The sequence below is a fragment of the Mustela erminea genome, chromosome 4, assembly GCF_009829155.1.
Source record: "Mustela erminea isolate mMusErm1 chromosome 4, mMusErm1.Pri, whole genome shotgun sequence".
Lineage (NCBI taxonomy): Eukaryota > Metazoa > Chordata > Mammalia > Carnivora > Mustelidae > Mustela > Mustela erminea.
Window position 1 is genome coordinate 41,685,918 of NC_045617.1, and position 24,617 is coordinate 41,710,534.

General features: G+C 35.5%; 1 protein-coding gene across 1 annotated transcript in view; it reads left to right on the forward strand.

The window, feature by feature from the left end:
- The window catches only part of RNGTT (RNA guanylyltransferase and 5'-phosphatase), a 341,865-nt gene that overhangs the window by 157,070 nt on the left and 160,178 nt on the right, over positions 1-24,617 (forward strand). Inside the window, exon 12 of the mRNA XM_032339080.1 lies at positions 14,090-14,158. Coding sequence (XP_032194971.1) covers positions 14,090-14,158 — 69 coding nt within the window. The remainder of the gene's footprint in view (positions 1-14,089; positions 14,159-24,617) is intronic.

A 24,617-nucleotide genomic window follows, 5' to 3' on the forward strand; every position in this document is an offset into this window, starting at 1 on the left:
TGACAGTACCCAAAGAGTATTGCCAACCAGGGAGCCTTTGGTGTCCAAATTTTATATTGTAATTCAGTCACATATTGCCTGCATGGCTGACCTTTTAGTCTTCAGCCCTTCTGAGATGTTTGGACTAATATATGTAGTCTGCAGTTCTTTTGGAGGACAGAACTGATATGGCATGTTCCAGAGTCTTTATTGTAATTCACATTGTTTGAGTCTCTGGTGGCCAAACACCTTAGGCAAACAAAGGTATCCTTGTCAGGCAGTACATTCCAGCGGCTTAGAGGTCAGCTTCTGGTAATGGAGGGCAAAGGCCAGACCACTCTTTTGGTAAAGTTAATTTTTCAGTACACACCTGTTCAAAGGATGTGTTTTTTAATGAGATGTAGTATTTTTTTAAAGTTTACCATGTAGCTCTTTGTTTGCAAGTCTTAAATTTTATTTTAAAAATAAATAAATATGATTCCCCCTTATGCTCAAATTAGAAATATTTAACTTCTTTCTTTGTTTAATTTTTGTCCCTTTTCTTATGACATTCAGACCAGCCACTTATGTAGTTTAATTTTATTTTTATTGCATTACATATGTGTTTATGGTTAAGTGCCCCTTCTGTTCTTGTACTCTTTCCTGAAGTGCTTATTTTTCTTCCAAACTAGTAGGTTATGCTCTTTTACCCACAAAGGAAATATTTACCTATACCTTTTACCAGCTGCAATCTGTGTAAACATTCTGGAAGACATTTAGGAGAGAAAAAGTACTTTAATAACCATGCTAATGAAGCTTGGACTATATAGGCAGGTAGGAGCACTCAAAGCTATTTAGTTGTGATCATGATGCCTAACAGATTGTTTTAGAAAGTTCTAGTGGAGGGGTGCCTGGGTTGCTCAGTGGGTTAAGCCTCTGCCTTTGGCTCAGGTCATGAACTCAGGGTCCTGGGATCATACCCCATGTCAGACTCTCTGCTTGGCAGGGAGTCTGCTCCTCCCACTTTCCCGACCCCGCCTGCCTCTCTGTCTACATGTGCTGTCTCTCTGTTATTTGACAGAATAAATAAATAAATAAATAAAATAAAAAAGTAAATAAAATCTTTCAAAAAAAGAAAGTTCTAGTGGAGGTGAGTAGAAATAGTTTGGAGGGCGCCTGGGTGGCTCAGTGGGTTAAGCCGCTGCCTTCGGCTCGGGTCATGATCTCAGGGTCTTGGGATCGAGTCCCACAGCGGGCTCTCTGCTCAGCAGGGAGCCTGCTTCCTCCTCTCTCTCTCTCTGTCTGCCTCTCTGCCTACTTGTGATCTCTCTCTGTCAAATAAATAAATAAAAAAATCTTAAAAAAAAAAAAAAAGAAATAGTTTGGAAAGAGGAAGTTAATGTTTAAGCGAGAAGACCAGTTAGGACCCTATTAGTGTTATCCCTGCTGAAAATAATGAAATTAATAAGGAATGATATATGAGAAAGTTACTATGATAGCTGATTTTATTTTATTTTTTATTATTTTTTATTTTATTTTATTTTTTTTAAAGATTTTATTTATTTATTAGACAGAGAGAGATCACAAGTAGGCAGAGAGGCAGGCAGAGAGAGAGAGAGAGAGGAGGAAGCAGGCTCCCTGCTGAGCAGAGAGCCCGATGCGGGACTCGATCCCAGTACTCTGAGATCATGACCTGAGCCGAAGGCAGCGGCTTAACCCACTGAGCCACCCAGGCGCCCCAGCTGATTTTATTTTTTAAAAAATCTTACCCCTTCAATAATCTTTAAATAAATTAATAACTTTTAATCTTCTCTTAATGATTTTTTGTTTTCATTTTACACAGTTTCTTGGGATTATGCCATGTGTTTGCTATCTAACTATATCTATTGGCTTGTTTTTATTTATTTATTTTATTAGATTTTTATAAAAAATTTTTTTGAGAGAGTGATCATGCTTATGATTCTCTCTCCCTCTCCCTTTGCCCCTCCCCTGCTTGTATGTGTGCCCCTGAGTGTGGGTGCGTGCTCTCTCTTTCTCTCTAGCTCTAAATAAATAAATAAATAAGTAAAATCTTAAAAAAAAAAAAACACAAACCATAAAATGGGGATAATAATGGTCCCTATTTCATAATATTGAAGGCTAAAATGAGTTAATATATGTAAAGTGCTTAGAAGAGTGCTGGCATATAATGTTTAGATGTTTTACCTCTTCTCATCTGTTTTGTTTTCATGAATACATGATTAGTACTCAGTAAACATTTGGATACAACTGGATGAGAGACGAAATTATAATTACTTTTCTATTTTCTCAGAAGTCTTTAAACAGCTCTACTAAATGTACTTTACTGTAAAATGATTCTTTTATGTATATTTAGATCCATATTAACCACAAGTCATAAACTGCTAGGCTCCAGAAATTTTAAGTTCCTGTAATACTTATAAAGCATTGAGTTTGCTTGTAGATCAAGATGTGCTCTCCAGTTCATCATAGTTCTTACTACTACTTTCTTATACCCAGTCCTGTTCAGGTTCATGGGCTAGAATCTGCAGGTGTTTGAGTTTGGGACCTCCACAGTAGACCCTGACACTAGCTCTTCCAGGATAAAAACTGATAGATCTCTTTTAAATCTCAAACATTTGATAGAATGACTGAGCTATGGCAGCAAATGAATGTTCGTTGAACAAATGAATGGTGCTTCAGTTATGAGATGAAAAAGAAGTCTGTAACAACTATGCTTGTTCCATGAGGGTGACTTGACTTATTTTGTAGAATTATGAGGGAATTTTGGTAAAAGTAAGACTAACAGCTACCAAAAATAATAAAGAACCTAAATTTCCTACAGAAATTTTGTTCTTTGATTTCTGACTTGTCATGTGGGATTCACCAGAATTCTTAAGGTTAACTTTAATTGTAGTAATATGGGTGGAAAGAACCAGTGAAGCTACTTATATTTTGATTAGCTAACTTTATTCTTTTTTTTTTTTAAGATTTTATTTATTTATTTGATAGCAATCACAAGTAGGCAGAGAGGCATGCGGAGAGAGCGAGAGGAAGGGAAGCAGTCTCCCTGCAGAGCAGAGACCCTGATGCGGGGCTCAATCCCAGGACCCTGGGATCATGACCTGAGCTGAAGGCAGAGCCTTTAACCCACTGAGCCACCCAGGTGCCCCTTGATTAGCTAACTTTAATGATATAGTTGTTGAATCATCACTGGTAAATAATGAAAATCAAATCATTGTTTTTTTTAATATGTGTAAAATATTTTTTATCTTTAAAAATTTTTTTTAATTAAATTTAATTTTTTTTCAGTGTTCCAAAAGTCAAAAAGCAGATAATGGTCTTGGCTTTTTGGTGAGCAAAAAGGATGAGTTTTGTAGACTGATTTTATACTGATTAGAAGAATATTTAGGGTACAGAAGCATTGAATAATTTTAGCCTAAACCAGAAGTTAGACTTTTGGAATGAAAAAGTATGAAGAGTAATATCCAGTTGAGTGGAAATTTCCATTTTCTGGTGATTGGTGAAATAAAGCCATGAATTTTAGGGGAGTTACGAAAGTACAGTAAGCAGAGACAGGCTACTATATTGAGTAATCTCAGGCAGTTAGTTGGGGCTACGTGGGGATATCTGCCCAGAAAATGAGAATAATCCAGAACAGAAAGATGGAGATAGTTTATTCATTTCTTGTTTAAGTATTCCCGTAGTGTATTTTTCTTTACTTTAATGAATCAATGTTGCAAATTTGGTTTCCCAATTACACTGTGGATTCATTTTCTTCTTCGTGGTAATCTTAAGCTATCATTTTGCTTATTTCTGAAAGGTTCCTTTCTATGCTTTGTAACTTTGCATGTTCTGTTTTGGTTCTCATGTTTCTAATTTCAAGCCCTTTTGCATTATCTTTCTTTGCTTATGCATTTGTAATGATTTGGTTTCCAATTACTTTCTGATTCATGGACACATAAAATACCAATTCAGTCTATCACCTGGTATATAAGCTTTTTGTCATTTCCACCAAGTTTTGGTCAATAGAAAGTTATGTGCCTTTTCTAGGATGTTTCAGATGGTATTCCAGTGATGGGATTATGTTCATAGGTAAGCAGGTTAAATTTTTATAAGTAAAACTTTATAACACACTATCATACTTCATTAATAATTATTTGGTTTATTATGTCTGCTATTTTACCTTTTATCTAATTTTCTTCTAACTTAATCTGGTGGAAAATAAGATTATAAATCTAAAAAGGAATGTATCTAAATTTAGGATAATTCCCCACATATTCCACTTTAAAGCTTCTCAAGGGTTTGCAGTTATAGGTTTTTATTTTAAAAGTAAGATAAGTTCTAAGAAATTTGTTAGAAGTGTTTTAAAAACAACTTGGGTAATTTAAGTCTTTTTGTAGAAAGGTTGATAGGAAATGGCTGATTATATCATTGCATTTAATGTTTTTACTAATGAATCAAAATTAAGGTATTATTTAGGCATATTGGCCTAGACTTATATTATCATTGGGTCCCCAATATCCTTAGTCCTAACTAGATTTCTAGCATTAGTAGGCAGTCAGGAAATATCTACCTAATGAACACTGGTTGAAATTTTATTTTTATAGAAGTGTTATCATCCAGTAAATTATCTAAGAAAAACTTAGGTTAGCACTTCTTATGTAAGAATACCAGTGCAACTTACAAATAAGTTTTATTTAAAGTATAGAAGAGGAAAAAACCACAGTAGCTAAAAAGTATAGGATATTCTGTTTTGGAATGTAATGTCAGAGACAAAAAGAATACCAAAATAAAATTTTAAATTACCTGCTATAAAAGCTATAAAATAAAAGCTGACTTTTCAAGCCATGCTATTTTAACTGTAGAGAGTGAAACTCTTTTTGGCTCCTTGGTTAACTGTTCTTTCTTTGAAGACTGTCTGACTTCTCTCAGACTGCCCATCACCCTTGTTGAATACAACTTCCCTATGTTTGGTTTGATCTATCTGTTACCCAGGCTTTTCCATTTCTTCACAATTTATATCTCAGTGATTTTCTTTTGATTAGTCACTTTGGGGCAACTCCTTTCTGGCCACTATTCCTACTTTAAAGTTTTAAATGCAGACATTGCTTTCTAACCACGACTGCCGTCTCTTTAAGAACTTGTAAGACATTTCATCCAGACATTTCATCCACTTCTCTGCCATCCAGTGAACTGAGGCTCTGCTGTTTTCAACCATATCTGGGTTTTAATAGCTTTAGGAGCATGTGGTTCTCTTCAGTGGGCTTATGATTTCAGCCTAGGTGGCTCTTTTTTTTTTCCCCCCCCCTGAACTTTCTAAGTTCTCTAGAGTTCTTAGTTTCTTAAGGTAGAAGTTGATATCATTGATTTGTGACTTCTTTTCTGATTAGTAATCTAGTACAATAAATTTTTCTTAAGTGCACTTTAGCCACATCCCTCAAATCTCAGTTATTGTGTTTTTATCTTCATTCTGTTTGAAATACTTAAGTTTTCCCTTTTGATTTTTTCTTTTATTCATGGGTTATTTACTACTATGTTACTAAGTTTCCAAATATTGGAGGATTTTCCCAGATATATTTTCCTTAATATTTAATTTAATTCATTGTGATCAGAGAATATACTTTGTATGACTTTGATTTATAAATGTGCTCTATGCACTTGGGAAAAAGTGTTTTTTCCTCTTCTTGGGTAAAGTGTTATATAAATGTCAGCTAAGTCAGGTTGTTTAGTGTTGCTGTAGTGTTCCATATTCTTACTGATTTTCTGTCTGCTGGTGTTCTGTAAGTGTTGCTGGTTGAACTGGGGAGACCTTGGACCCTGGGGCCTCAACGCAGCCAGACAAAGGAGTTACTGAAGGTTCTTGGCCTTGTAATAAGAATGAATTCAAGGATAGACATGCAGCACAGTGGATGAGCAACACGAGCAGGAAAGTTTACTAGGTGAAAAATAGAGATGAGAGCCCCTGAGCTCGAATGAGAGAGCAGGAGAGAGAGTCCGAGAGAGGGAGAGACAGAGTTGCATGCCCAGGGGTTTGGGTTTCTATCTTGTACTGATAGTTGTTAACTAGGGGGCAGAATACTTATTACTTGGAGTTGGGATTTCTTGGGAGCAGGATTTCATGCTTTTTCTTCTTTATTTGGTCAGGGATATTTGGCTTCCTTTGTCAGCCACCTTGGGCTCTCTGGTTTGCTATAGCTTCATGTGGCTTTGTTTTGGATTGCTGCCAGCACAGGCCTCTGACTTGCCCAGTAGGGGCCATGACTTCTTCTTTGCCCACCTCCAGATATCCTGTTAGAACCTAACTAACTGCCTGCTCTGGCGTAAGTGTTTTCAAGATATCTTTACCTCTACTGAATGTTTTTTTATTTCTATTTGTTGAATTATTTACTCAGAGCAGAGTCCTAAATTCTCCATGTATAATTGCAGATTTTTGCCTTATTTTTATTATCTACTCTTGTCAGTTTTTAAAAAATGCATTTTGGACTCTTTTTTTTTTTTTGAGGTGCATATACATTTAAGATTGTTATAGATTGTTTTTAATCTCTAGTAATATTTCTTGTTCTTAAGTCTTCTTTGTCTCATATTAATATAGACTAGCCACTTCAGCTTTCTTTTCATTAGCATTAGGATTTTTTTTTTAAAGATTTTATTTATTTATTTGACAGATTGAGACCACAAGTAGGCAGAGAGGCAGGCAGAGAGGGAGGGAGAAGCAGGCTCCCTGCCCAGCAGAGATCCCAATGTGGAGCCTGATCCCAGGACCCTGAGATCATGACCTGAGCCAAAGACAGAGGCTTAACCCACTGAGCCACCCAGGTGCCCCTGTTTGGATTTTTTTTTAAAAAAGATTTTATTTTTTTATTTGACGAGAGAAAGGAGTGGAGGGAGAGGTAACACAAGCAGGGGGAGTGGGAGAGGGAGAAGCAGACTTTCCCTGAGCATGGAGCCCAATGTGGGGCTCTATCCTAGGACCCCGAGATCATAACCTGAGCCAAAGGCAGACACTTAACGACTGAGCCACGCAGGCACCCTAGGATTTTTTAAAAAAATATTTTGTTTATTTATTTGACTGATAGTATAAGCAGGGGGAGCGGCAGGCAGAGAGAGAGGGAGACTGGGAGACCGATATGGGACTTGATCCCAGCATCTTGGCATCATAATCTGAGCCAAAGGCAAATGCTTAACCGACTGAGCCACCCAGGTGCCCCACTGTTAGGATTTAATACCTTTTCTGTCCTTGTATATTTAACTTTCTGTCTTCCATCCAGCTTTATTGAGGTATAATTAACCTGTAACATTGTGTAAATTTAATCTGTCCTACTTTTAATTTAATCTTTATGTACAAAGTGGATTTATTTTGGGCAGAATAGAGTTAGTTGGTTCTTGAATTTTTTTTTCCCAGTCTGACAATTTCTCCCTGTTAAGTGCGGTGCTTACACCATTTGAATTTAATGTAATTATTACTGTGGTTTGATATGGATTTACCATGTTACTACTTTTTTTTAATTTGCCTATGTGTTCTCATTTCCTTTTTCCTCCATCATTTGGATTACTTGAGAATGTTTGGATTTCATTATAGCTCCACTTTAGGCTTATTAGGTATACATCTTTGTTTTAGGATTTAGCCTAAATTCTAAATCTAACCTTTCACTGTTTACCTTTAGATAATATATCACTTTTTAGTTGGTGTAAGAACCATACAACAATATCACTCCATTTCCTGTCATATATTTGCTTCTAAACATGTTAAAACCACACAGTTCATTTTGATATTTTTACTTTAATTATCTTTGAAAGAAATGAAGAACATATATTTTATACTCTAGTTCTCAGCCATTTCTTTTTTTTCTTTTTTCTTTTTCTTCTTTTTTTTTTTAACCAATCCTCTTTTATTAGATGTTAATTCTCAACTAGGATATGAAAGGATTCAGGGTGCTAGGCAAAAGTGATGTCAAGAATGCAGAATGTGCCTCCACACTGGGCCCTCTTCAGTGGTTCACCATATCCGGATGACGCCCCCTTTTTTTCACATTGATATTCTATTCTGGGACCAGTAGTAACCTCTTTGAAACACTCCAGCAGTGCCATTAGGAGTGGAATTCTGTATCAGTATCTAATCTGGCAGCTCTCCTAGTTTGATATCCATAAGCTTCTTCTTCATTATTGGTACAGATGATGCCATCTGGAGTCCTGGGTGTCTATTACATCTAGTTTTCAGCCATTTCTGATGTTCTTTATATTTTTTGTTTAGATACAGTTTTTGTTGTTTGTATAATATTTCTTTTACCAGAAAACTTTCTTTTAAAATCTTTGTTACAGCCTGGTGGATATTCATTTTATCAGATTTGTCTGTTGGAAAAATTTTTTATTGTGTCCCTGTTTTTTAAAAAGATGTTTTCATTCGCTAAAGATTTCTGGGTTTATAGTTTTTCTATTAGTACTTTGAAGCTGGTATTCTATTATCTCCTGGCTTACATAATTCATGACAAAGAATCCGCTGTTGTTCTTATTTTTGTACCTCTGCATTTAAGTTTTTTCCTTCTTACTGTGGTTTGTGTAATTTTTTCCCTTAAATCCTTCTTGTTATCTAGGCTACTATTGGGATGTGTGCTTGTGCAAATGTGTGTTTAATTTTCCAGTAATCTGAGATATTGTTCCTTCCAGTTGTTTGTTTCCTTAACACTTTCTTTTTAAAAATCATTTCAGTTGTGTAGATGTTATATCTTTTTCATCTCTCAGCTCTCTGATTCTCAGTTTCTTCTTCCCCACCTTTCTTTTTTGTATTTCAGTGGGAAGAAGTGATGCACTTTCTTCTTCAAGATTCTTTCTTCTTCAGTGATTCTTTCCTTTGTTGTGTTCAGTCTGCTGATAATCTCATTGATTATTATTCCCATTGATTAGCATTCTTTTTCTCTGATACTGTTTTTTTTATATCTTACATTTCTACTTGTCTCATGTTTATAGTTTTCATCTCTTTGTGCTGAAATTCCAGGTTTGTTCATATGTGTTTTTCACCTTTTCCTTTAAAATGTTAAGGTTATTTTAAAGCCTTTGATAATTGCAAAACATGAGCTGTTTCTGAGTCTTGTTCTTTTGACTGTCTTTATCTACTGAATGTAGTTTTTCTTCTTGCTTTGTATATATGTGGTAAATTTTTATTGAGTGCTAGATATTTTTTTTTCCTTTTTGAACAACAGAGGCTGAGGTAAATATATATGTGCTTAGTAATGGGTATACCTCTTTCAGTTTGTTAATAGGTCTCATTTGAAGCAATGGGTTAGTGGTTGAATGACTCCGTTCTCTATTTGAGATGGGTTTGTGTTGCTATATAGTTATCTTTGGTGCTCTAAGGACTTCACATTCCTTCAGCACATGACTGCTGTTAATGGACTTATTGAGAGTGTGGAGCAAAGAACAGTTTCTACCAAAAGGTGAATCGGTACAAAAGATGAATTCTCCCAAAGGTGGATAAGTTTATATGCCTCTTCTTCCTTTGGAGGGGCTTGGGATTCAGTACATCCTGTTTCCTAGAGACCTCAGCTCTCTAATAGCCTTGATGAAAGTCACGCTTTTATAGATTATTTGCTTTTTTATAATTTTCAGATTAGAAGCAACATTCTCTTACCACTTTTTATATAAGTGAAACTGGAACTTTCCCTTAAACCAGATATACATGCATTTATTTATTTATTTATTTTAAACCAGACTTTTAAAGATAACTGTAAAAGAGGGGCGTGTGTGTGGCTTTGTCTGTCAAACATCTGCCTTCGGCTCAGGTCATTATCCCAGGGTTTTGGGGTCGAATCCCATAGTGGGCTCCCTGGTCAACGGGGAGTGTCCCCCCACTTCCCCGCCCTCTTCCACCTTCTTGTGCTCTCTCTGTGTGTGTTTCAAATAAATAAATAAAATCTTTTTAAAAAAGATAACTTTAAAGGAGCTAAACACTTTTAAGATTATGGACATAGACATACAGAGTGAATAAAGGGGAAAGAACTTTTCTAATGTTATTCAATTTCTGCTTTTAACTTGGCATAACATTTATTGTGAAAGTTGCACATGCAATTTGAAGTATGTTGTAACTCAGGAGACAAGAGTGAAAATAATGGAAATAAGTTAAATGACTTAAATTTTGGCACTAACTATGAAGATACTGATATATAGAAGATGCCCATAACAAGTTTGGATAAATTTTCTCTCAAGAGTTGTGAATGGGAAAAAGCAGTATTTTTAACTTAACGTACTTTACATATATGAATTGAAATATGAACAAGTAAGTCCATTAATGATAAATTATACAATATTAATACAATATTTAGATTTTATCTCTATTCCAAACGATTTTTCCCCCTTCGGGTATTTTCCTTACCTTCATATGCCACTTTTTCAAATAGTACATGATACAGTGCATTTAAAGTCTGTAAACATTGGGGCGTCTGGGTGATTCAGTTGTTCAGGTTCCTTACTTGGTTTTGGCTCTAATCATGATCTCAGGTTGTGAGAGCAAGCCCTGCATTGGGCTCTGTGCTCAGTGCAGAGTCTGCCATCTCCTTCCCTTTCTGTCCCTCCTCTCTGCTCATGCCTTTGCACATGTGTATGCTGTCTCAAAAAAATAAACAAAATCGTTAATTAAAAAAAAATCTATAAACCTTAAATGATGATTAGAGGACTGATACACATAAGATGTTGCAAAAATCTTTGGGCATTTATTTCAGAGTGGAAGCAGACTTTCTTTGGTTATTTTCTTATTTTTATTCGAAATCAGTTCTTTTTTTTTTTTTTAAGATTTTATTTACTTTGGCAGAGAGCACAGCAGGGGGAGTGGCAGGCAGAGGGAGAGGGAGAAGCAGGCTCCCCATAGAGCATGGGGAGCCCAATACAGGATTCAGTTCCAGGATCTCAGGATCATGACCTGAGCTAAAGAAAGTCACTTAACCACTAAGCTACCCAGGTGCCTGAAATCTGTTCTGTTTTTTAGTTATCCGACCTGAAGCTAGCTAGCTAGCTTCTGTTTCCTTTTCTGACAAGTTAAATAATAATGCAAAACTCAAAAATACATATCTTGTGAGGAATTAATGTATTTTGAATGGTATATGTTAAGAACCAAATACAACAGCACTTTATTATAGGTCCTTAGTATGATAGGTACCACTGTAAATAAGTCAAGAAAGACACTTTTGCTATCTCTGTCTCTCTCTGTCTCTGTAAATAAAATCTTAAGAAAAGGAGGGGGTGCTTGTTGGGTTAAACATCTGCCTTCAACTCAGGTCATGATCTCAGGGTCATGGGGTTGAGCCCCACATTGGGCTTCCTGCTTAGCAGGGAGTCTGCTTGTCCCTCTCCTCCCTGCTTGTGCTCTCTCCTGCTGTTTCTCTTGATATCTCTCAAATAAATAAATAAAATCTTTAAAAAATAAATTGTCTGGAGTAATCAGCAAGGAGTAAAACAAGAGTAAAAACAAGGACTCTTTATCATTTTGACCCCAGAGGTTTCTGATTCATAAAAGTTACAGTAAAATAAAAAATGAAGTTGTTTTCATTTCTGCAGTAGGTAACATCATATTATTTAGAGTCTTACCAACTTTGTACTCTTACTGTGTATGTATTTTGTATACAGGGATTATCTATTATATGAATTTGAGACTTTTAATCTAAGAATGGATAAGCTCTGTTTATTTGCCATAGTGTACCTACAATTAAGAAGGACAAATTCTTTTAATCTTTGAAAAGTTTTTTAGGGGCACCTGACTGCCTCAGCTGATAGAACATGCAACTCTTGATCTTGGGATCATGAGTTCAAACCCCAGGTTGGGTGTGAAGCCTCCTTAAAAACAAAAATTTTTTTTTTTTTTTAAAGGCGATGTGGCATTTGGTTTTCATGGCATTATTTCTTAGCAGATTTTGTGCTATGAATTTAGCAGGTTACCTTTTCTTGCAAGATAGGGTATAAGAAGTATTAAGGTTATACTCTCTGTCTTGCTTGAACCTTTACCCTTCATTAGTTCATGGATAGCTGAAAAAAGTTGAAATAGAACACGAAGGTCTTAATATATATGCTTCTCAATATGAATACAAGTTTCAAGTGTTTTTTTCAGTAGGGTAAATATATCACATACATGAAACAAAGGCTTTAATCTAACATTGCCTTCCACATTTCCAGCAAGAATGTAAGCTGATATTTTGACTCTTTCATGCTCAGGGTTTATTTATCCTCTCTTAAAAGGAATTTATAAGAAATCAGTGTTTTTAATTCATATAGAATTTTTTATTCCGGCAAATTGCCTTCTCAGTTGGGTAGGTCATTTAAACCTCTGAGCGCATTGGAGACAAATCTGTGAATCTCAGAACTGTCCTAAAATTTCTGCCCATTTGGCCAGACTCTGGATAATATGGTTGTAAGATTCCCAATTTGCTGGTTCCCACTTCCCTGCTTAATTCCCCACTCAAGAATTCTTAGTGTTTTAGTAAAAGGGAAAAAAAAAAAAAGAACAAAAAAGAAAACTTTATGAGCACTATAGTTCTTTAAAAAAATTGTTAAAATATACATAAAATTTACCTTTTTAGCTGTTGTTAAGCATACAGTTCAGTGGCATTAAAGATGTTCAAATTGTGTAACCATCACCATTATCCATGTCCAGATTTTTATCATCGTTCCAGATGAAACTCCATACCTGTTAAACACTAACTCCTTATTCTCCCCTTGCCCCACCTGCTCCCTAATTTGTCCCTATGAATTTGACTAAGGAGATTGACAGTTTTGAGGTAATTTAGATATTCAAACCCACAGTGGTTTTAAAGTTGTTAGAAAGTGGAATTTGCTCTTGTTTTTCTTTGCTGAACTGTCCCCAGTTTAGAGAAATTACGGATTTTGAAGAACGAAGTAGTAGAGAAGATGAAGCCACAGTTTGGGAGGAGACTCACAGATTTTGTTGCATGTGAAATAAATAAAATTTTGGTTGTTGCTTTTGGAATCTCCCTATAGATGAAGTGGTTTAAGAGGATGTGATTGTGATAAAAAGATGTATCACACACAGCATATCCGAAATTTTGGATACAGTGTATTTGAATCCCAAACCTATCCTGACTGTGCTATAAGTTGGTCAGTCTCTGGCTCTCCAAAATCCAGAAATCAATGTTTAGCGGTTCCATCAGTATATGCATGTTCAGTACTTCAAAACAATAAAAATCTGAAAGAAGCACTTAAAACTACTTGCCCAGAGCTAATGAGAGAGCTTTGGGGCTATACCTACTCTTTAGTAGAGAATGACATTGAAAAAAAACTGTATTTATATTTTATACTGTGTATCCCTTATAATAAATTTCTGTGCTTGAAAAAATATAAGAAAGACAACAAAACAAAAAGTAGGACCAAATTTTTTTTTTTTTTTAAATCCTCTACTGGTGGGTTTGGGAAAGACACAGATAATATATTTTTGGTCTGTGATCCCACGTCTGAGCTTGCTTAAGGTTACAGATTCTCAGGGGAGACATCCTGCTCCCACCCTCCTCCATTTATCCCTCGCAAGTTTCTCTGTGGTTTCCTTTTTTGTGTATGTTTTATATTTTATTCCCTGTATTTATTGCTTCTCAGATCTTGTATTTTCACTTGCTTTTGGCCTCTGTCTTCCTTTTATGCTGGCTCAGAAAGGCATTTAATAATGTGTTTTTCAGGGGCATCTAGGTGGCTCCATGGGTTAAAGCCTCTGCCTTCGGCTCAGGTCATGATCTCAGGGTCCTGGGATTGAGCCCAGCATTGGGCTCCCTGCTGGCAGGGAGCCTGCTTCCCCCACCCTCTCTTTGCCTGCCTCTCTGCCTACTTTGATCTTTGTCTGTCAAATAAATCAATAAAATCTTTAAAAAAATATGTTTTTCATATTTTATCCATCATTTTGGTTGTTTTTAGTTATGACTGTTGTTCTAGATATCTAGCCTGCTGTGGGGTGACAGTCTTTATACATTTAAAAAAATATATTACAATATGTTAACCTAGATCTCTCTGTATCACCTACCTTCCCCATTTTGTATCTCAGTTCTTAAAGCTTATATATTAAGAAATTTTTGTAAAATTTGCAAAAAATTAAAATGCTCTTTAAGTGATTATTATATTTCTAAAAATATGTGTATTTATTTTATAGTTACTTGAAGGAAATTTTGCCAAAGAAGTCAGCCATGAAATGGATGGACTTATTTTTCAGCCTATTGGAGTAAGTTGTGTGCACGTGCGTGCAGCTGAGTGTGTTGTATGTATATAAATTTGTGTCTACACATATTTACAAAGTATAAAATATATATATATATATAAAATATGTTTTCTTGAGATGTATTTACTTAGGATTGATTACTGCTACAATCACTGCCTATCCTTAAATAAATTGTTTATTATAAGATATTTCACTTACACTAAATATATATATTATGAACAGTTGTTTGCTTTTCACTTAGCTTAAGAAATAAACATTGGTCATTATTTTTCAAGGAAGTCAGTCTTTTGGTATAATTCTTTTTTTTAAATAATTCTTACAAAACAAATGTTAATTTCTTTACTAGAAATCTATCAGTAACATTACATAAATGCTTATTTCTGTAGCCCATTATACCTTTAAATATTAATATTTCTAAAATTTGTTATTGATGAGTGAAATTAAAAGAATTTTTAATATTTGAAGAAAATATAATTATTTGACTATTACAGATCAAATTTCTGAAACTCACTGAAGAACTTGCACTAACTGAATGGTTAAATCATATATTTGGAGTAAGTTACATTTTACTCTGATAGCATGGTTTCTCAACATTAGCATCAGTGATGTTTTTTGCCAGATAATTCTTTGTTGTGAGCAGCTTTCCTGTGTATTATAGGGTGTTTAGCAGCATCCTTGGTCTGGACTTACTAGGTGCCAGTATTACCTCTTCCCCCGATCTCATCTCCAGGTTGTGACAACCAAAAATATATACATTTACTGCCTGCTTTCTGCTGGAGAGCAAAATTGCCCTCATTGACAACCTGTGCTCTATTGCACTGTTTCTCAAAATACGGCCTGTGGACAAGGAACATTACCACCACCCAGAAAGTTATTAGAAAAGCAGCTCCTCTGGGGCAGCTGGGTGGCTTAGTTGGTTAAGTGCTTGTGTTCAGCTCAGGTCATGATCCCAGTGTCTTGGGATTGAGCCCTACATCAGGCTCTCTGCTCAATGCGAAGTCTCTTTCTCCCTCTGCCCCTCTCCCTGCTTGTGCTTTCTCTCTCTTGCTCTGTGCTCTCTCTCAAACAAACAAATAAAATCTTTTTTTTTTTTTTTTTAATTTACAAAAGCAGCTCTCCCTATACTTACTAATCAGAAACCCTAGGAATGGAGTCCAGCAACTTGAACTTTAACAAGCTCTCCACGTGTCTCAAATGCATGTTCATGTATGAAAACTGCTCTGTAGGAAAGAGCTGTATTTCATGTACTACACCTCATAATGTGCTGTAGTTTGCCTCATATGCTGCATTTTTCCTTCAGTAACTATCCTTAGAAATTAGGGTATGGTCTAGCTGTGAAGCTGCAAAGAGAGACATCAAACTGGGTACCTGGGGAAAAGGGGGGGAGACTAGTATTTTTGAAGACTGTGTATAGTAGAACTTTATATGCAAGTTTAGGTATAATGTGATGCGTGATTGGCTTCTGTCTTCCTTCCAGACCCCTTTACCAAACAGGTAGAAGCTCTTCTGTAGTCAAGGGAAGAGGTGATGGAGGAGAGTTAAGAGGCTGAGGACAGAAATTGTAGAAAATATCTTCGGAAGGTAGAAGTTAGATCTTTGAGTTCCAGTATTTTCTAAGCCTGATCTTCCTAGAACGAAATCAAGTCTAATCAGTAATCGCAATAAATTTTACTTAGTTAAACTCATGGTTCATATACATGTGTATATGAGGTTTTGGTATTTGTAAGAGAAATGGCGTGATACAGAAGTCCAAGGAGTCAGCTGGTGTACTAGTCTGTTCTGATTCGAATGACCACACTTGTTATTAACTAGCTTTGTAACTGATAACTAATACGGCCGTCTCTCTATTCTTTTCTTAAATATGTGTGGATGTTTGGTCCAACATAGAAATTTCAGAAATAGTCAGGTTACTGAAAAATTCTTGTTAGGAGTTCAATTAGAATTGCTTTGAATTTAATTTGAAGAAAATTGATTAAATCATCTCAGTGAATAAGGTTTGCTCTTTTCAGATCTTTTTCTGTTCTCTGATGGAGTGTAATTTTTTATTGTTATTGTCTAATTTCTAGATATTTAGTATTTTCCATTTTTACAGTAAGTGGTGTCTTTATTTGGTACTTCTAATGTACTGCCACATTGTTGATTGATTTGTTTTGTTGATTCAAGAATCTAATAATTGCCTAACTTTACATATTGGCCAACACCTCTAGCACTGGTTTAAATATTGACTTTATTGGGTAGAGGAGAGGGAGACATTCTTACTTTATTCTCAACTTCAAAGGGAATGTGCTTAATTTTTCTCCATTAAGTATGCTTTTGGTATATTTCTCTTAGAGAGCTTTTATCATGCTAAGAAAGTTTTGTTTCTATTCATACAAAGGTGTTTTTTTTTCCGATCATAAAAACATCCTTATATTCTGACATAAATGCTACTTAATCATGATATATGTAGTTTTTAATATCCCTTTGGATCTATGCTACCTTATTTCTTACGTTTTTTTTTCCTTTTTATATATATTCAAAATAAGGTAATATTACGGAAAAAATATTAAGTTCTAAGTAATATATAATAATACATGCCCATGGTTTTAAAAGTCAAAATATCATGACTTCTGTTGAAAAATAGGACAATCTCTTTTTCTACTTTTCCCTGTACTTGGAGTACCACTCCTAGGAGGTAATTATTTTCTGTTGTTTTAGCTGTGTGTTTTTTCTCTTTTCCCTCCCTGTTTCTACAAAATCTGTTTATGGTGCTCTTCCTTGGTTTTCTGTTTTATACATGATCTGCCTACTCTCTGCTGTTGAAGAATAGGATTGAGCTCTTTCACTCCTCGAACATCACCCCTTCTCCTTCTGTCATCCCATTATAATTTTATCCCATCTTTGGTCAAATGAATATTCAGTATTTGTATTTCTGTGTTAATATAAATATTGTTCACATCTGAGTCAAGTTGTATAATATTTTATTTTCATAGAAAACTTTTTTCCCCTGAAGTTAGGAATTGCCTTTTATGTTTGATTTGTTATGATTATCACTACTTCTTCCCTTAAACTTTTTAAAAGAACTGTTAAATTTTTTTTTCAATACAGTCAAATTTATCAAGTAACATATCCAGTTTGATTTCTATTTGAAGGCCTTCCCTCTGAAGCCTTTCATTCTGTAGTCCGGCTGCATAGTTTTCTCTCTTTGGGATTTCTCTTCAGTGTACTTATCCTGGAAATTCTCAGCTTGTGGAACAAAATAAAGTTTATATTTCTTTGTTATTTAAATGAGATAGCTTGGCCCCTTCTCACCTCTGAAGAAACGATCACAGTGCAATGTAATACTGCAAGGATGACTTTTTCCTTCCTAGGTTTTTCCTTTTTATAATTGTGCCCTGAGATTTTAAACTTATCCCATATTTGGCGTCCTGATTCTAGCCATCAGATTCTAGAAAGATGAAATTCTGATGAGTTCCTAGATTGACCATATTCTTTTATGCATTTGCTGCCATCATTTCTACATTGATGTTGTTGAAGATGGGATTTCTAAGTTACTCCTGTTAGTCTGATGGTAGTCTTTGAGAGTATAGAAGAGAGGGAAAAGTAGTTTCTGGATTTTGTCTTTGTCACCTTAGGCATGAGCACTTAATCTCTTTTAGTTCTTTGGGCCACACACACATATACATGCACATCACAAAACTATTCCTCTGTCATTACTGTTAAATTGGCTTGGTCAAAGTGACTTCTAGCCTTATATATAACTTTGTCTGCAAGCAAATCTTTTTCATGACAGTCTAGGTCCTGGTCACGAATCTGTACGTTTGCCTTCCCTGACATGAATTTTCTGATTCTTTGAGGGAAACTGATCTCATTCTGAGGCCACCAGACCAAGAGAGATGTAATGTTGTTACTGAAAAGAAGCAGCAGTTAGGGCCTTGATGAGATTTGGGTTCCAGTCCATTCTCCATCTTTCTTTCCCCTGCTCTCCATTTCATAGGCATTATGGGGGGTGTTTTGCTTTAGTGAAGCCAAAAGAAATTTTTCCCTCTTTTCTCTTGAATACTTCTTACTTGATCACTAAATATTTTTATAACTAAAATAGATCATTTAAGTGATTATTCTCAAAGCAAAAAAATCTCCCAAGATAACCTTGCTGTTTCTTATACTAGATAGTAGCTACCACCTCAAAACGTAAATATTGATTATGTTTTTGTCTCATAAATACTGTGGGTTCCTCCAGAGTTATTAGTACTTTCCTTTCTTATTTATCTTTATATGTCCAGTGTCTAGGATAGTGTTGTTTGGCCCAATATGTCTTACAAAATGTTCATCAAAGAAATGAAAATATATCATTAGGTTTTACCTCTAGCCTTTCAGATTTGACTGGTTTTATATTTTACCAATATAGGCAAACATTTTTTTTTCTTCAAGTTTTTATTTAAATTGTAGCTAATTAACATACAGTATAAAATTAGTTTCAGATATAGAATTTAGTACATACAACAGGCAGTGCTTATCACATCTTAATCCCCATCATCTATTCATACTGTCCCCTGCCCACCTCCCTTCCAGTAACCCTCAGTTTGTTCTCTGTAGTTTAGAGTCTGTTTTCTGGTGTCCCTTTCTCTCTCTCATTCTCTCCCCCACAACATTCATTCATTTTGTTTCTTAAGTTCCACATATGAGTGGAATCATACAGTATTTGTCTTTCTCTGACTTACTTTGCTTAACATAATACTTTCTAGCTCCACCCAGGTCATTGTAGGTGGCAAGATTTCATTCTTTTTTTATGACTGAGCAATATTTCATAGTATATATGTACCACATCTTCTTTATCCATTCATCAGTCAATGGACGCTTGGACTGTTTCCATAATTTGGCTACTGTGGATAATGCTGCTATAAATATTGGGGTGCATGTATCCCTTCAAATCAGTATTTTTGTATCCTTTGGGTAGATAACTAGTAGTGCAATTGCTGGATCGTAGAGTAATTTTCAACTTTTTGAGGGACCTCCATACTGTTTTCCAGAATGGCTGCACCAGTTTATATTCCCACCAATAGTGTAGGAGGGTTCCCGTTTCTCTGCATCCTCACCAACACCTGTTGTTTCCTGTGTTTTTAATTTTAGCCATTCTGACAGGTGGGAGGTGATATCTCACTGTAGTTTTGATTTGTATTTCCCTAATGAGTAGTGATGCTGAGCATCTTTTCATGTGTCAGTTAGCCATCTTTGGTTAGTCATGTTTTCTGTCCAGTTTTTAACTGGACTATTTATTTTTTGCATATTGAGTTTGATAAATTCTTTATAGATTTTGTATACTAACCATTTATCAGATATGTCATTTGCAAATATCTTCTTCCATTCTGAAGGTTGCCTTTAGTTTTGTTGATTGTTTCCTTTGTTGTGCAAAAGCTTTTATCTTGTTGAAATCTCAATAGTTCATTTTTGCTTTTGTTTCCCTTGCCTCAGGAGACATCTAGTAAGAAGTTGCTATGGCCAATGTCAAAGAGGTTACTGCCTGTGTTCTCCTCTAGGATTTTGAAAGTTTCCTGTCCCACATGTCTTTAATCCATTCTTTAAAAAGGTACATATATTTGAGAGAGAGATCTCACAATCCTAAAATCATGACCTGAGCTGAAATCAGGAGTTGTATGCCCAACTGACTGAGCCACCCAGGCTCCCCTGTCTTTAATCTATTTTGAATTTATTTTTGCATAGTTTTAAGAAAGTGATCCAGTTTTCATTCTTCTGCATGTTGTCCCAGTTTTCCTAACACCATTTGTTGAAATGACTGTCTTTTTTCCATTGGATATTCTTTTCTGCTTTGTCAAAGATTAGATGAACATGTAGTTGTGGGTCCATTTCTGGGTTTTCTGTTCAGTTACATTGGTCTATGTATCTGTTTTTGTGCCATTACCATACTGTCTTGATCACTACAACTTTGTAATATAACTTGATGCCTCAGCTTTGCTTTTCTTTTTCAAGATTCCTTTGGCTCTTTAGGGTCTTTTGTGGTTCCATACAAATTTTAGGGTTGTTTGTTCTAACTCTGTGGAAGATGCTGGTGGTATTTTGGTAGGGCTTGCATTAAATGTATAGATTGCTTTGGGAAGTATAGACATTTTAACAATATTTGTTCTTCCAATCCATGAGCATGGAGCTTTCCCATTTCTTTGTGTCATCTTCAGTTACTTTCATAAGTGTTCTTCTCTAGTTTTCAGAGTACAGGTCTTTAACCTCTTTGGTTAGGTTTATTCCTATGTACCTTTTGGTTTTTGGTGCAGTTGTAAATGAGTCGTTGTGAAACACCACATTATTGAGTAAAAGGGTAAGAATCATATGATCCTTTCAATAGATGAAATGCACTTGACAGAATACAACATCTATGCACTATATAAACCCTCAACAAAGTAGGAATGGGGGAACATACCTCAACGTAACCAAGACCATATATGAAAAACCCATGGCTCTACATCCTCAGTGAGGAAAAACAGAGCTTTTCCTTTAAGGTCAGGAGCAAGACAAGGATGTCCACTCTCACCAGTGCTATTTAACATAGTACTTAGAAGTCGTAGCCTTGGGAATCAGACAACAGAAAGAAATATAGGCAGACTTTTTGAACATGTATAGCTATTTTATTTTTCTTATTGTACATGCATATGTATAATCTAATTTATGCTAAATCTTTTTTTTCTTTTAAGAAAAATTTCATTGACTTTCTTTAAATTCTCACTTGTTTCCTTGCAGAATCCCAAATGCAAACACTTGTTCTTCATGAAACAATAATATGAACTTTGCTACTTGCATATTCTTCTCAGAGACTTCCCAGTGGGTTAGAATTGGTCTTTTTGGTTCTCCAGTTCTTCATCTGTAAAATATACAAGCTGTAATAGTTTAGCTCTAAAGTTCTGTAATGATCATATGAGGATCAATGTATGTGAATATAAATTAACACTTAAGAATTCCTTCTTCCTGCCAGTATGAGGGAAAATGTATTGGGTAAATAATTCTTAATAAGAGAGAGAATAAACTCTTATATTATTTTCCTGAAAACAACATATCTCTTAAAAGGAAATTTATACTGTTGCATTAAATAAAATAGAATTGTTATGAAGTTTATTACTAACATTATATGACTGTATTTCTATTAATTATTTCCTCTTACTATCATATTTCAATAGAATTTTCACTTTTGCATGCTAAATTATTAAGATTACATAGTATATGGAATGGCTTTGAAAGGGTCACATTTTGTTCATCAGTGGAAATTATCAGTTTCTTATTAGCCTTTCTGATCTTTAGGTTAGCATATATCTACAAAGACTCATTTTGTTATTAAAAAATATTTCACAGGGGTACCTGGGTGGCTCAGTGGGTTAAGCCTCTGCCTTTGGCTCAGGTCATGATCTCAGGGTCCTGGGATCGAGCCCTGCATCGGGCTATCTGCTCAGCAGGGAGCCTGCGTCCCCCTCTCCCTCTGCCTTTCTCCCTCTGCCTTCCTTACTGCCTACTTGTGATCTATCAAATTTAAAAAAAATTGTTAAAAAAATTTCACTACTTACTTTTTATAAAAGTTTAATTGATGACACAGCACTATACTATACTCATTATTACTCTTTGGTTAATTCTTTTCATTTTCCATGAAATTTTAATGATTTTAGTGTGTTTCATTTCTTTTTAATATATTTTTTTCAAAGATTTTATTTATTTATTTGACAGAGAGAGATCACAAGTAGGCAGAGAGGCAGGCAGAGCCTGAGCAGAAAGCCCGACACGGGACTCAATCCCAGGACCCTGAGATCATGACCTGAGCCGAAGGCAGCGGCTTAACCCCCTGAGCCACCCAGGCGCCCGTGTGTTTCATTTCTAATTGTAATTTCTCTTGAACATTTTCTATCTAGTTTTTTCTTTCTTTTAAAGATTTTATTTATTTATTTGACAGATAGATCACAAGTAGGCAGAGAGGCAGGCAGAGAGAGAGAGGGGCAACCAGGCTCCCTGCTGAGCAGAGAGCTGGATGTGGGGCTTGATCTCAGGACCCTGAGATTGTGACCTGAGCTGAAGGCAGTGGCTTAACCCACTGAGCCACCCAGGTGCCCCTAGTTTTTTATTTCTTAAAACTACACTTAGTCAACTCTGTCTTAATTTTTACCACAGATGCATACCTTTCACAGTGTTTGTAGTGTACCCTTTAGTGGGACTTCACTATTAATAGATAGATTGGCATCTGATTGTAAGAAGGTTGTGGTACATAGTCACATGTCTACCCATTCTGTTTAATTCTTTGGTGGGTTTTTTGTTTGTGTGTTTGTTTTTTGGTATTTCTATTGTGTTTGTGTTAAATCTTCTAAAGGGTATTCTGAATGTAAAATATATTAACTCTGCCCTCCAGAATGGGCTCCATTTAGCATGAATCCATTCAGGAGAGCACTTTCCTTGCTTACATGCAAAATTTCATTATAGGCAACTTTGTAGTATTGTTTTTTTTTTTTTAATTTTATAATTTTAATTTTGCAATTTCTTTTTTTTTTTTTTAAAGATTTTATTTATTTATTTGACAGAGAGAAATCACAAGTAGATGGAGAGGCAGGCAGAGAGAGAGAGAGAGGGAAGCAGGCTCCCTGCTGAGCAGAGAGCCCGATGTGGGACTCGATCCCAGGACCCTGAGATCATGACCTGAGCCGAAGGCAGCGGCTTAACCCACTGAGCCACCCAGGCGCCCCAATTTCAATCTGATTTTTCTATTCTTATTTACTGTGTCCTGAATTTGGGCTACCACCACAGCAAGGGTCCTCTGTATTCCATTTTCAGATTTTTGATTTACCAAATCCACAAGTGAGGCTATGCTTGGTTTCTACACAGAGATTTGTGGCTTTTCTACCTCTTTTAAAAAATGAAAATGTAAATTTCTGTTAGGTAGGTGAACTTGAGTGACATCATCAATCGTTGTATTCATGATATTCTGCTAAAGAAAGCAGAGTTTAATATCTATTTTTCTAATAATTCATAACTTTTAAGATTTCTCTTTATTGCTTTCAAAGAAGGAATACTTAAGTTTTTTCTTTCACCTATTTCTTTGGGATTGAAACCACTGTGCTCACCTATTTTCATCAAGTTCCTTTTCTTCAACAAATAAAATGGCCTTTTTCTGATTGCTGTTGCATATCCAAAGGAAAGACGTTAATTTTCCTTTTCAGCAGCTCTTAAGTTTTCAGTATAAAGAGGTAAGAACAGAGTTGATTACAGACAGGTGTAGCTTCTAGTGGTGGGAGATGTGGTTTTAGATGGTCCAGAGACAGAGCGCTAAATGACATTGCATCACACAATAAGAAATTTAGTTCAATTCCAGTTTTTATTTATTCTCTCAGTTTATAAAGAGAAAATCTGTTTATTTCAACCAACTAAGTGTGGGCCTGGTTTTACACTATTTAAAGGCAGTATATTTACTCTAACTTAGTATCCCTGATTCATTTTCATCATATCTAATTTTAGGACTACTTATTAGGGCAAGCAATACCATTTTCTATTCATGGTATTAATGCTATACTATTTGGATGGATTTTCCTGATTATCTTTGGGGACCATTTTGCAATCTGCCACAGGTACCTAGCTTGGTGTGGTATTTCCGACTCATAGCTGTAGAGCCTAATACTCAATGTAATTTCTGATTCTGTCCTTGCGTGATTTGTGAATTACCTTCCTTTGTTAGGCTTTCTATTGAAAGCATATATTGAAAGCTGAATTAGAATTTAGGAACCTTAATCAGACCAAGAACCAATTTTTGATGTCACATTTGCCAACATTTCTAAATTTTTCTTCTGGGGAAATCTAAAGCTTTTCATGAACTCAGCTTTAATAATTAAGTGCAGGCAGGGTAAGCGATGGACACTTACGGCAAATTTATGTACTATAGTATAGTAACCTGATATACCTTACAGTATTTTTTATCATGTTAAAATATGTGTAAATTTTTCACCCTTTATTTTTAAATTGGGATTTATCCAAATGTTAGAATCTGTAGTTCTTTTCTCTGGAATTCTTTAGCCTCTTCAAAGACCAAGGCTCCCGGCTCTTCCTTATTTTCATTTGCTTGGCTATTAGCATTCTTGGATTAGAAAAGATAATGGGGTGAGGGTCCACTCTTCAGTAAGTAAGCTTTACTGAACTTTCCAGTTGTTTCACTCTTCTGTTACACTTGAATCTTCTGGACTAGAGCTTTGGTCCTTTGGTTTTTCCACAGTGTAAGAGTATCTCCCGCCTTTTGCCTGGGGTGGAGGAGGGAACCTAGAGGTTTAAATGTTCCTTATAAAGATTTTCAACCATTCTTGTTTTCAGTACCATGCCTCAGCTTTCCCCCACCTTGGCAACCTTCTTGATTATCTGTTCCCTGCATTATCTGATCTGATCCGTTCTGGAGAACTGTGGCTGCAGCATCAATTGTTATCATTGATATCCTCCTCTGCAAGCACGGGGTATTCAG